A 13645-nucleotide genomic window follows, 5' to 3' on the forward strand; every position below is an offset into this window, starting at 1 on the left:
ACATACTTATGTTTACTTAAGGAAAAACATACCTTCTAAGATGAAGGGGAATTTTTTGCTCATTGTATGCCTGAAATCTAATGAAAAAAAAAGTCTTAAAATTAGGCATGATTAGAAATTCACTGTATTAACACGTGGAGCCATAATTTAGTGCTAGCCTTAGGGTCTGTAAGATAGGAATCCTATAAATTAAGAGAAACTGTATCTTTTTAAAATAGGGTCAAAACTGCACTTACCTTATAGGTAGTCTTGCATAGTTATTTTGGAATTTTTAAGATTTGACCTATATATATGATGTAATTTATTTCAGAATGGTATTTTAAAAGATTTTCAGTGTTAATGTGAAATTCCCTTGTGTAATTTTATGAACCATTTTATGGATGCCATTTTACCTTGATAGAGAATTAGAAATAAGACTGTACTACACCCAATTTTTGAAGTTTACTTAAACCTTAGTTTGCTTTTAAATACCATTTGTATGTTTTCTTTTATACCCTTACGTCCTTTAAGATAAATGACAAGTTTCAAAGATGGCCACCACCCCAGGATTACTATTCCCTGCTTTAGAGAAAGGGAAAGTAGCACTTCCTGATTTTAAAAAGTTGAGGGCTCTAATATGAAATATCCCTCACAAAATGTCAAAGCACTTTCAGTGATGGCCAGTGGCATGAGAAAGGCTTTTAGTGCCTAATACTGAAGAAGATGAAGAACTCTCTAACCTGAGCAACTGGTTACTTGACAATTCAGCTATGCTACTTATTTTCTAAGTCTGTCAAACAGTGAGGTGTAATGGACAGGCTGGATTTTTTCCATCTATACTCCCAAACTAAGCCAGACCAAGGACACCCACTCTATGCTTCCCATTAGGAAAATCCATGGAAGTATGAAACATTTTCCTTAGTCTACAGACATTTAACTTTCGGCGGTGTGGGAGAAGTCAGTCATTTATTCTATAATACCAATAATTAACACCTAGCTTCTTCCCCTTGTGCCCATAAAATGCCTAATACATTGACTCTGAAGAAGCAGTTTCTCCAAAAAAGCCATTTAACCTAAAATGTGTTAGTGAACTGTACACGCCCCTAAAAAACACTGTAATTTCTGAATTATGATTACCTTGGCTTGTGTTCATCTTATTAAACAAAAAATATGCTCCAAAAATGCCCATAAGTTCAGCTACTAATACTCCTTTAAAGATCTTCTTTGCCAGTGGATCCAGAGAACGGGACATCCTAAGTTTAACAAATAAATGTAAACCTGAATAAACATATTCAAACTTAGTAACACTGAATGTCAATACATTTCAATAGTTTGAATGATTACATAGGAATAAAACCCCAAAGTTAGTGTATCCAAGTTGTATTAGACATGTCTCACTTTCCTAGTTTTCACTCTCCATGCCTAAGGTGCACAGTGAATCAGAGATAAGATTAGAGAAAGCAAAGAGGAGACAAAATTGAAGGTGTGAAAACTAACAATTTATGGAACTAAGATTTTTAAACTGCCTAAGAATATAGAATGGTGGGAGATAGGGTAAATCATTTTAGCTGAACTAGGAATTAAGATATGTTCTAGAGAGCATGATATGTGGAGTTCTTTATGAAGTAGCCTACAAAAGCAAGATTATTCTGTAAGTGGTTACGTCAATACATGTTTTATAGCTGCAAGTTTTCATTTATGTAATATATTGAAGTATGTGCCATAGTTCTGGGCATTTTATATAAAGATGAGCAATAGACTGGTTCTTGCTCCTAAGGAGTTGCTATTCTAAGTTTTTTCAAACTAATCACATCACCCAAAAGTCTTGTTAAAAATGCACCTTCTTTGTTGACTTCCCCGGCAGTCCAGTGGTAAGACTCGTGCCTCCAGTGCAGGGGAAGCAGTTTCAGTAATTGGCTGGGGAACTAAGATACCACGTGCCACAAGGCAAAGCCAAAAAAAAAAGCATATTCTTGGGCCTCAACGGGCAGTTCCCCAATCCCCAGATCTGATTCAGCAAGTCTAGGGTTGGCACCCCGTAATCTGCCCTTTTACAGACAACTCCAAGTGACCTTTATACAAGAGGCTCCTGGACCACGTGAGGGGAAACACTGACCACGATCACCCACTAAGTGGCAACACTAGACTTCAATTCTCTCCCTGTATTATAAAATAAAAGCCCATCAGAAGAAAGTGCTTGAGTCTTAGTCTCTTTCACGAAGGTAAACTAACAAGGAAAGATCTATATAACAAAATAGCATATATGACTCTTACTGAAATGAAATATAGACCAAAGTTTTTACTCTGCCTCAAAGTCAAGAAGGCCAAGAGAACCAGTGGCTTTTGAACTCAGGATTTCAGCATTGTCCTGTGTACGCTTTGTCACACTGTCCCATTCTCTGTGTGAAATGGCACAACCTGTAATACTCTACAGCCCCAGCTCTCCTCCTCTCATTCCACTCAATTTTGGCTTCTTTTCAACAGTCTGAGGGTGGGGGTAATTAAATACCGGACTTTGGTAGGATTATCCTACTAATATCGTTACCAGGTGTCCCTCCCACCCCACCCCCAAGATCCCTTCTCTCATTTTGATAATGTGATCACCCTGAGGCCTAAAAGATTAAAACTTTATTATTCTACCTAAGAGAAATGAAGCAAAAAAGTTAAAAACTTACACATAACTAAGAGGCAGTGAGGGAGTAGAAAGGAAGATTTGTTTTCCTTTGTCTACTGCTAGACATTATATTATGGGCTGTACATTATAGGCTTCCCTGTTAGCTCAGCTGGTAAAGAATCCACCTGCAATGTGGGAGATCCCAGTATGATTCCTGGGTTGGGAAGATCCCCTGGAGACGGGATAGACTACCCACTCCAGTATTCCTGGGCTTCCCTGGTGGCTCAGACTGCAAAGAATCTGCCTCCAATGTGGGAGACCTGGGTTTGATCCCTGCGTTGGGAAGATCCCTTGGAGGAGAGAGCACGGCAGCCCACTCCAGTATTCTTGCCTGGAGAATCCCCATGGACAGGAGCCTGGGGCAGGGGTTACCCTGCAGTCCACGGGGTCGCAAAGAGTTGGACACGACTAAGCACAGGCTGTACATTTACTGCCAGGAAATAAGCCATAAACAGCACAGGAGCTATCTTGGGGTTATTTTTTAATGTTCAAGTGGTGGAAAACAAAAACAAAACCCCACAAAGCCGGCCTTGCAGCCAGATCCAGAGAGTAAGGAATTCAACTAGAATTCTGTTTTGTTAGGAAAGCAAGGATAAAGATTCAAAAAAGTAAAGTCCATAAATAAAACAAATTTTTAAAAAGAAAAAAAGTAAAGTTCAAATAACACTGTAAAGCATTCACCTTTCTTAAAAACAGACATATGTACATTTCACATTCCAAGTCCCTCAGCTTCAGCAAAGGTGTTTATAACAACTGATAAAACCAATTTAATAAACACCAAAGGCATACCATTCCACGACAGGTTACTAACTGGTGGAGATGGGATAAGATTAGACAACATTTTTGGATAATGGTGGAACTCAGGTGACATTTAAAATAAATCAGTCCTGAGAGTTCCCTGGTGGCCTAGTGGTTAGGATTCCCAACTTTCACTGCTGTGGCAGGGGTTTAATCCCTGCAACTGAGATCTGGCAAGCAGGGCAAAGCCAAAAATAAATAAATAATAAAGCAATCCTCTGGTGGGCTGGGGAAAAAGCAGGGCTGTGTGTCATGAGGTTAACATCACACTGGGCTGAGCCGCTGACTCAGGATGCGCAAGCTTAAGACAAATAAGTATGTTGCCTCCAAAAAACCCTCAGCTGTGCACCATAGCTGGCAATGGACACCGCTCAGCATCTCCCGGCAACATTTCAAACAGAAAGGTCTTTCCTTCCACTCTAGACAACAAGGCTTCCCAGCTCCAACCCTGGATTCAATGAACAAAAGCAGTTTTTCCAGTTTTCCAGTGTCAAGAGCCAAGCAACCAACCAGGCCCCCAAGCGTGGTCTCAGCCTGGCTACCAGGGATCCTCAGCCCCTCGCGGGCCCTGCATCCCCGGTGCCCGGTCTCCTGCCATCTCCCCAGCTCCCGGGTTCTTCCCAACCCGCCGGGACTCCCAGCACACTCCGGCCCGGCCAGGTGCCCACATGCACTCTCAGCGCAAGAAGCACCGGCCGGTCGCCGGGCCAAGGTCACCGAGCGACCCGGAAACACTCGCGTCCGCCCCTCGGGCAGACGAATACAGTCACCGAATGTCCTCTTTATGATACCATAACTCTGCCGAGGTCCCTACAAACCCCAGCCCTCCTCCTCGCTCTGGGGAGACCTTGTCGGGCGGGGAGAGCTACAGCCAAAGGTCTAGCAAGAGGTCTGCACAACTACCTTACCTGAGGCTCGGCCTCGCGGGGCTGCGCATGCGCAAAGTGTGGCAGAGCCCGCCCCGCTCTGGCGTTGGCCCCACCCCCAGACCGAAATTACCGCTGACTGTGCTCTTACTACCCTGGTGGCTCAGCCTCAAAGGATCTGCCTGCAATGCAGGAGCCTGTAGGAGACACAGATTCGATCCCTGGGTCAGCAAGATCCCCTGGAGAGGGGCATGGCAATCCATTCCATTATTCTTGCCTGGAGAATCCCATGAATAGAGGAACGTGGTGGGCTACAGTCCATGGGGTCGCAAAGAGTCGGGCACGACTGAAGCTACTTAGCAGGCACGCACGTGCTCTTAGTAAAAGTCGATCCTGACTGGAGGCTACTTACATTATTTTACTTAGTCCTCAACAATTCTATGTCATAAAAGGTACTATAAGTATCTCTTTTTACAACGGAGGTAAGAGTTTTACCTTGCCCTTAATTACACAGCTAGGAAGAGCTGGAAAAGACATATGTCAAGGCTGTATGTATGTTGTCACCCTGCTTATTTAACTTCTATGCAGAGTACATCATGCGAAATGCCAGACTGGATGAAGCACAAGATTGCTGGGTGACATATCAATAACCTCAGGTATGCAGATGACACCACCTTTATGGCAGAAAACAAAGAGGAATTAAAGAGCTTCTTGATGAAGGTGAAAGAGAGTGAAACAGTTGGCTTAAAACTCAGCATTCAAAATGAACATGGCATCCGGTCCCATCACTTAATGGCAAATAAATGGGGAAATAATGAAAACAATGACAGACTTTATTTTCTTAGGCTCCAAAATCACTGCGGACAGTGACTGCAGCCAAGAAATTAAAAAATGCTTGCTCCTTGGAAGAAAAGCTATGACAAACCTACAGAGCATATTAAAAGCAGAGACATTACTTTGCTGACAAAGGTCCATATAGTCAAAGCTATGGTTTTTCCAGTAGTCATGTATGGATGTGAGAGCTGGACAGTAAAAAAAGCTTGAGTGCCGAAGAACTGATGCCTTCGAACTGGGATGCTGGAGAAGACTCTTGAGAGTCCCTTGAACAGCAAGGAAATCAACCCTAAATATTCACTGGAAGGACTGATGCTGAAGCTCTAATACTTTGGCCACCTGATGCAGAGTCGACTCATTGGAAAAGACACTGATGCTGGGAAAGATTGAAGGCAGGAGGGGAAGGAGACAACAGAGAATGAGATGGTTGGATGGCATCACCGACTCAATGGACATGAGTTTGAGAGAGCTCTGGGAGATGGTGAAGGACAGGGAAGCCTGGCATGCTGCAGTTCATGGAGTTGCAAAGAGTTGGACACTACCGATCAACTGAACAACAACAAGAGCTAGAATTTGGATTTGAATCCAGGACAGTAACTGGAGAGTCTGTGCTCAATTCTTTTCTACATCCTGCAACCAAAAGTGTGAATCAGCAACACTGGCATCACCTGGGAGCTTGTTAGAACTGCAGACCTACTGAATCAGAATCTGTATTTTAGCCAGATCCCTGAACAATTCATTTCTAATTCAAAATTTGAGAGTCACTGACTGTACTGCCCAGTAGATCAGAGAAGGAAAAGGGGGCAATGAAAGCCTGGAAGGGAGAGGAGGAGGAGAAAATGAATTAAAAGATCTGTGAAGGTTGTTGAACAGCATCCAGCAGGGCTAATACTTGTAGTTGCCTGAGACAGAACCTGGAGACAGTAACAGAGACATCAGTGTTTCACAGCCAAAAAACTAAAACACAAAACAGAAGCAATACTGTAAGAAATTCAATCAAGACTTTAAAAATGGTCCACATCAAAAAAAATCTTTAAAAAAAAGCAGAAATTAGGAGTTTGGAATTAACATATACACACTGCTTAGTCGCTCAGCTATGTCCAAGTCTTTGTGACCCCATGGACTGTAGCCCGCCAGGCTCCTCTGTCCATGAGGATTCTCCAGGCAAGAATACTGGAATGGGTTGCCATGCCCTCCTCCAGGGGATCTTCCCAACACAGGGATCAAACCCAGGTCTCCCACATTTCAGACTGATTCTTCACCATCTGAACCACCAGGGAAGCCCAACATATACACATTACTACATATAAAATACATTACCAGCAAGGACCTAACGTTTTAGCACAGGGAACTATAGTCGATATTTTGTAATAACCTATGAGGGAAAAGAATCTGAAAAAATAATAGATATATATGTATGTATAACTGAATCACTTTGCTGCACATCTGAAACTAATACAACTGAATAAAAAGGAAGAAATTAGGAGCTTATAGAAAAACACTTAAAAACAAATACTTCAATTAAAATAAATCCTTCAATTATGTACTTAATAAACAAATACCTCAATTAAAAACAAACAGGTACCTAAGAAGTTTGCTGTCCATTCTCCCACGGACACCTCAGAGGAAGACCAGCCAGTCAATCTGGTGGAATCTTCAAGCTGAATCCTTTCAACTACCTGACATGAGGCAGCAGAGATTAGTCTAGATAATCCACTGCTGCTGGTTGCCAAAGGGCACCTGCTGGACAGAAGGGCCAGGATTTTGGTGATGGCCCAGCCTTCCCTTCAGATGGCCAAGGACACAGAGCAGTGGGGAGCTGTGGCCTCTGGGGGAGGAGGGCACTGTCCCTGAAGCAGGGGCAGTGGGGGCAGGATCTCTGCTCTGCCAGCTGCCACGCTCTGGAGGGAGTGGCTCTCTCATCACCCTCAGCCTAGGAGACCAAAATGTTGCCAGATACACCATCCTGGATCCCGAACATTTCCAGCATCCACTAACTCATGGACTCTATCCTGACTTCCTGATGGTCAACTTCTGATAAGGGGAGCCAGATTTTAGTAAACTCTCCAAATACAGAGGTTACTCCCTCTCCCTACATATTGGATTCCAAGGTAAATTTCAATCTTGAACTGTCCTGGAAGTAGAACATCTCTTGCTAAAGAAGAAGGTGGGGGTGGGGGGAGGAAACACAACATAATCTGAAGGGGCACCCCAAGGAAGATGGCACAGGAAGGGCCAGTTTACCTGCTTCTAAAAACCAGCCTTGGGTCAGTTGACACATGGGAGCCCTCTGCTATCTAATCCCTGCTTTGCTCATCAGTCTTGATTTCAATCACTTTAGACTTTTTAAAAGAGTCACCTGTACTCTGGGTGGATGGGAGTGTCTGTGTGTGTGTGTAAATTCATAGCCTGGGGGAAAAATTTAAAGGAAAAGAAGGTAAGAAGGACCAGTCTCTTTAAACTTAAGGAAAGGAGCTTCATATAAACCTCCCAGACCCAGCAGAGGCAAGAGTCAGTACCATCTGAGAGGTCCAGCACCACTTGCCTCAGGCCTGGGTGGATCCAGGAGCTGAATAGGAAGCTGGGATTTTGCAGAACCAGAGGTCCACCTGCAAATGCATCATCTAATCCCCGTTATTCTGCAATCATGCATGCAAGACACTTAAGAGTCATGTAAGGTTGACAGGTTGCCCTGAGCTTAGGGAGACTAACAAAAATCAGACCTCACATCACCAATTCTAGACAGCCCCTAAATCTTCCTAATCACAGGCATTAGTATCAGAACAGGATCCAGTCACTTTTTTTTTTTAATGTCACTGTTTGAATTAATGTCTTAAGTTCTACCTTCCCTAGGGAAACAAAGACTTTTTATAATATAAGAGATAATCCCATTAAGCCACTTGGCAGGGAGTCCAGTCTTAAACCTTTTCTTTTTTGGGAGGGAGATTCTGAAATACACAACCTTCCCACCTATAGTGAATAACGTCCTATTATTATGTAAGGTAATAAGACCTTCAAGGGGTAGTGCTGTATGGAAATAGAAAAACAGGACTTCCCTGGTGGTGCAGTGGATAGAAATCCACCTGTCAGTGCAGGGGACATGGCTTCAATCCCTAGTCCAAGAGGATTCTAGTCTGGGAGGATCCCACATGCCATGGAGCAATGAAGCCTGTATGCCACAACTACTGAGCCCATGCACTAGGGCCTGGGAGCCATAACTAATGAGCCCATGTGCCTAGAGCCTGTGCTCCACAATGAGAGGAGCCACCGCAATGAGAAGCCCGTGCACCGCAACTGGAGAGTAGCCCCTGCTCTCCGCAACCAGAGAAAGCCTGAGCCCAGCAAAGGCCCGGCACATTCAAAAACAAAAATAAAGAGGAATAAAGAAATAAAATGAAAAATTTTAAAAGAAATAGAAAAATAGCAAGACTCAAATATTTTAATTTTACAAACTTAAAAAAAATAATCACAAATATAATGAAACCTAGCTACTCATTCTTAACTCTGAAGCCTCTTGGGTCAATTCTTTCCCTTCGGTAAAACGGAGATTAAAACTTCCTCTCCCACATCCACCACCTGCCTCATTGAGACACTTTCTGTTGACCGGTGGAACTTCCTCAACTCTATGATGTACATGCTTTCCACGTTTCTGAAACTGGAATGCACCTCACAATCAATGGATGCATTTAATACTGCGTTTATCCCCAAATGCTGTTATTGAATATAATGTTCTAGAATCCAGGGAATTTATTTCCCTTGTGGTCATAAAAATCCGTCTTCTTAGGAGGTAAGTTTTTTTTTTCAGTGAAAAGTCCCGGGGCCTTGTTTCTCATAGCAGGTAAAGCAGCACCAGAAATGCATTGGTACAGACAATTACACTGGGGCCTCTAACAGAGATCTTGCTGTAACCATCTGTCTGCCAGGGGGTTCAGCTGCACTGCCTGCATTCCTGTCCCAGCTCCTCAAATGTCTGACTCTACTTCCCTCCTGTAAAACTCCAGTTAACCCACCTGTAAAATGGTAACAACAGTAACGCTGATTTCATAGGGCTGTTTAGTGAAGCTACATGAAATCATCCATGTAATGTTACCAGCTTGGCAGGATGTCTGCTACATACAGATGATCAATAATGTTGGGTATTATTTTAATTTATGTACTGATATGAATGACTGTAGCAGCTAGGTAATGATGCACAACTAGGAGTTAACTTCTTCAGTGTTAGCATGAGTTTAGAGAAAGGCAGATGTGTTTTTTAAAAAACTATGTTCATAGGGCTGTAGAGAAAAAAAATGGAGGAATAGTAAGGACAAAGATTCGGAGAAGAGAATGGGAGAAAGAAGAAAAAAAAGCTCATTAGATGTTTACAGAAAGTCGACTTAAGAAGAAGCCAATGAGAATACATTTTGACCCAGAAAGTATACTAGACAGGATGTATGCTAAACTGCTGAGACAAAGAGACTGTAAAAATCCAGTGGCTACAACAAGATAGGCAATTGTATTCTTTCACACACAGTTCAGGAGATTGGTTCTATGTAGGGTGGGTGATGGGATGGTGATCCACCACATGTTGAGTTCCTGTATCTCGTTGGTCTACCATCCCCTACAGGGCTGTTTTTGTCTGAATTAGCAAGTCTGGCTTAGCAGCATCATGTCTGTCCTCCAGGTGTAGGAAAGGGGAGGGAGAAAAATTAGAGAACAATCAACTTTCTGTGTCCAGGTCCTGAACAAAAGTTTACACACACTACTTCCACTCAGCTCCTATGAGCCCCAGGGCCACACCAAGCTGCAAAGGAGGCGGGGATAATAGTCCAGTTCAAAGAAAAAAGAAGAGAGTGTTGCTGGGGAAAAACTACGTCACAGAGAGTGAGCGTCTCACTTCAAGGAACTTGACCCAGCAGGACATGAACTTAGAGGACAGGAGACACCATTATATTATATTGTATGCTTCCCTTGACAAAGCATCTCCCTTCTAGGAATCATACATATCTGTAGTCAAATAGGTCAGCTATTATTATCCCTATTTTATATATACCTCTAAAGGTATATATAAAATATATACCTTTATGTAAATGCTCAAACTACCACACAATTGCACTCATCTCACATGCTAGTAAAGTAATGCTCAAAATTCTCCAAGCCAGGCTGCAGCAATACATGAACAGTGAACTTCCAGATGGTCAAGCTGGTTTTAGAAAAGGAAGAGGAACCAGAGATCAAACTGCCAATATCTGCTGGATCATCGAAAAGTCAAGAGAGTTCCAGAAAAACATCTATTTCTGCTTTATTGACTATGCCAAAGCCTTTGACTGTGTGAATCACAATAAACTGTGGAAAATTCTGAAAGAGATGGGAATACCAGACCATCTGACCTGTCTCTTGAGAAACCTGTATGCAGGTCAGGAAGCAACAGTTAGAACTGGACATGGAACAACAGACTGGTTCCAAATAGGAAAAGGAGTACGTCAAGGCTGTATATTGTCACCCTGTTTATTTAACTTATATGCAGAGTACATCATGAGAAACGCTGGGCTGGAAGAAACACAAGCTGGAATCAAGATTGCCGGGAAAAATATCAATAACCTCAGATATGCAGATGACACCACTCTTATGGCAGAAAGTGAAGAAGAACTGAAGAGCCTCTTGATGAAGGTGAAAGAGGAGAGTGAAAAAGTTGGCTTAAAGCTCAACGTTCAGAAAACTAAGATCATGGCATCTGGTCCCATCACTTCATGGCAAATAGATGGGGAAACAGTGGAAACAGTGTCAGACTTTATTTTTTGGGGCTCCAAAATCACTGCTGATGGTGATTGCAGCCATGAAATTAAAAGACGCTTACTCCTTGGAAGGAAGGTTATGGCCAACCTAGATAGCATATTTAAAAGCAGAGACATTACTTTGCCAACAAAAGTCCGTCTAGTCAAGGCTATGGTTTTCCCAGTGGTCATGTATGGATGTGAGAGTTGGACGGTGAAGAAAGCTGAGCGCCACAGAATTGATGCTTTTGAACTGTGGTGTTGGAGAAGACTCTTGAGAGTCCCTTGGACTGCAAGGAGATCCAATCAATCCATCCTAAAAGAGATCAATCCTGGGTGTTCATTGGAAGGTCTGATGTTGAAGCTGAAACTCCAATACTTTGGCCACCTCATGCGAAGGGTTGACTCATTGGAAAAGACCCTAATGCTGGGTAGGATTGGGGGCAGGAGGAGAAGGGGACGACAGAGGATGAGATGGTTGGATGGCATCACTGACTCGATGAACATGGGTTTGGGCAGACTCCGGGAGTTGGTGATGGACAGAGAGGCCTGGCCTGCTGCAATTCATGGGGTCACAAAGAGTCGGACACGACTGAGCGACTGAACTGAACTGAACTGAAAGGTATATTAGGAGAAGGCAATGGCACCCCACTCCAGTACTCTTGCCTGGAAAATCCCATGGATGGAGGAGCCTGGTAGGCTGCAGACCATGGGGTCACTAAGAGTCAGAAACGACTGAGTGACTTCACTTTCCCTTTTCACTTTCATACATTGGAGAAGGAAACGGCAACCCACTCCAGTGTTCTTGCCTGGAGAATCCCAGGGACGGGGGAGCCTGGTGGGCTGCCGTCTGTGGGGTCGCACAGAGTCGGACACGACTGAAGCGATTTAGCAGCAGCAAAGGTATATTATGAGTTCAAAATAGCACAACTAATCATCATCAAAAGGTGTACAAATACAAATGCTGGATAGAGTGTGGAGAAAAGAAAACCCTCCTACACTGTGGGTGAGAATGGTGTAGCAACTATAGAGAACAGTATGGAGTTTCCTTCAAGAAACAGAAATAGAGTTTCCATATGATCCAGCAATCTCACTCCTGAGCATATATCTGGAAAAAAAGGAAAACTCTAATTTGAAAAGATAAGTGCACTCCAAAGTTCATAGGAGAACTACTTACAATAGCCAAGATGTGGAAGCAAACTAGGTGTCTATCGACAGGTGAATGGATAAGAAGATGTGGCATATATATAATGGAATACTACTCAGCCATAAAAGAATGAGATATTGCTATCTGCAGCAACATTGATGGACCTAGAGATTATCATATTAAGTAAAGCAAATCAAAGACAAATATCATATGATATCACTTATATGTGAAATCTAAGAAAATGATACAAATGAACTTATTTACAAAACAGAAAGAAATTCATAGATATAGAAAAACAAACTTAGGGAGACTTCCCTGGTGGTCCAGTGGCTAAGACTTGGCACTCCCAGTGCAGGGGGAGATGGTTGGATCCCTGGTCAGGAAACTAGATCTCACATGCCACAGCTAAGACCAGCAGAGCTAAATAAATAAATAAATACTTAAAAAAAAAAAACAACTTATGGTTACCAAAGGGAAAGGGGGAGGAGAGAGGGATAAATTAAGAGTTTGGGATTAATATATACACACTACTATACACAAAATAAACAAGGACCCTGTATAGCACAGAGAACTATATTCAGTATCTTGTAATAACCTATGATGGACAAGAATCTGAAATAAGAACTGAATCAATTTGCTGTATACCTGAAACTAACACAACACTGTAAATCAACAATACTTCAATAAAACAAAATAAACAAACACAAGTAAGTGGTAGAGCTGAGATTCAAACTGAGGTCTGCAGTGTTCTAAGTCTACTGAGGCGGGAAGTGACAGATACGAGTCGGGTGCCTCTTTCCGCCCCACTAAATTACTGAGCAATTCCATCACTTCCTTGTCACTGAAGGAGACCAGGTTTTGCCATCTTACAATAGGCCACGTTGGCATGAGGATAATTTTGAACTAAAGGCAATTAAAAAATCCAGCCAATTACGGTAAAGCTCTTTACCTCCCCCTTCAATTACCTAAATTTACATTGGAAAGAAGGGCTGTACCAGGAAGATAACTATTACCAGGGATGTATTTTTATCCAAAAATCTCATCTGCAGAACAGGGCAACCCTAGTTTTCCAAACATCTCCTCTGCCTTCCTATGAGTGGCGTTTCTCCCCTTTGTATCCTCAAACCCCTAACCCCTTTCCTAAAACCCTTAATAAACAGGATGTTATTTAAACTTCAATTACCTGATGGCCTTTTGAATCTGCATATTATAATGGAACACCCATTAAGTGCGTAATTTTGTTTGTTTTTTCTCCTGTTGACCGGTCTTACATCAATTTAATTATTAGACCAGGCAAAGAACCTAGAAGGGAAAAAGGGAAAAATTTTACACCCTGCATCACACCATGGGGGCTTCCCTGATAGCTCAGTTGGTAAAGAATCCACTTGCAATGCAGAAGACCCCAGTTGGATTCCTGGGTCAGGAAGATCCGCTGGAGAAGGGATAGGCTACCCACTCCAATATTCTTAGGCTTCCCCTGTGGTTCAGCTGGTAAAGAATCCGCCTGCAATGCGGGAGACCTGAGTTCAATCTCTGGGTTGGGAAGATCCCCTGGAGAAGGGAACGGCTACTCATTCCAGTATTCTGGCCTGGA

General features: G+C 42.7%; 1 protein-coding gene across 4 annotated transcripts in view; it reads right to left on the bottom strand.

The window, feature by feature from the left end:
• Positions 1–13645, bottom strand: part of CEBPZOS (CEBPZ opposite strand) — a 40048-nt gene that overhangs the window by 2115 nt on the left and 24288 nt on the right. For 2 of the 4 annotated variants that reach the window (XM_081596228.1, XM_081596225.1), the window contains exons 4-5: positions 1117–1232; positions 33–77 (exon numbers count right to left, since the gene is read on the bottom strand). In XM_081596228.1, the coding sequence (XP_081452354.1) occupies positions 33–77; positions 1117–1231 (160 nt within the window). In that variant the 5' untranslated portion in view covers position 1232. Of the gene's footprint in view, positions 1–32; positions 78–1116; positions 1233–4359; positions 4420–13234; positions 13354–13645 lie in introns of those variants that run through there. The other 2 variants (XM_081596227.1, XM_081596226.1) reach the window with 2 other exon arrangements.

The sequence above is a fragment of the Giraffa tippelskirchi genome, chromosome 4 (assembly GCF_054371585.1).
Source record: "Giraffa tippelskirchi isolate mGirTip1 chromosome 4, T2T-mGirTip1v1.2.pri, whole genome shotgun sequence".
NCBI classification, from domain to species: Eukaryota; Metazoa; Chordata; class Mammalia; order Artiodactyla; family Giraffidae; genus Giraffa; species Giraffa tippelskirchi.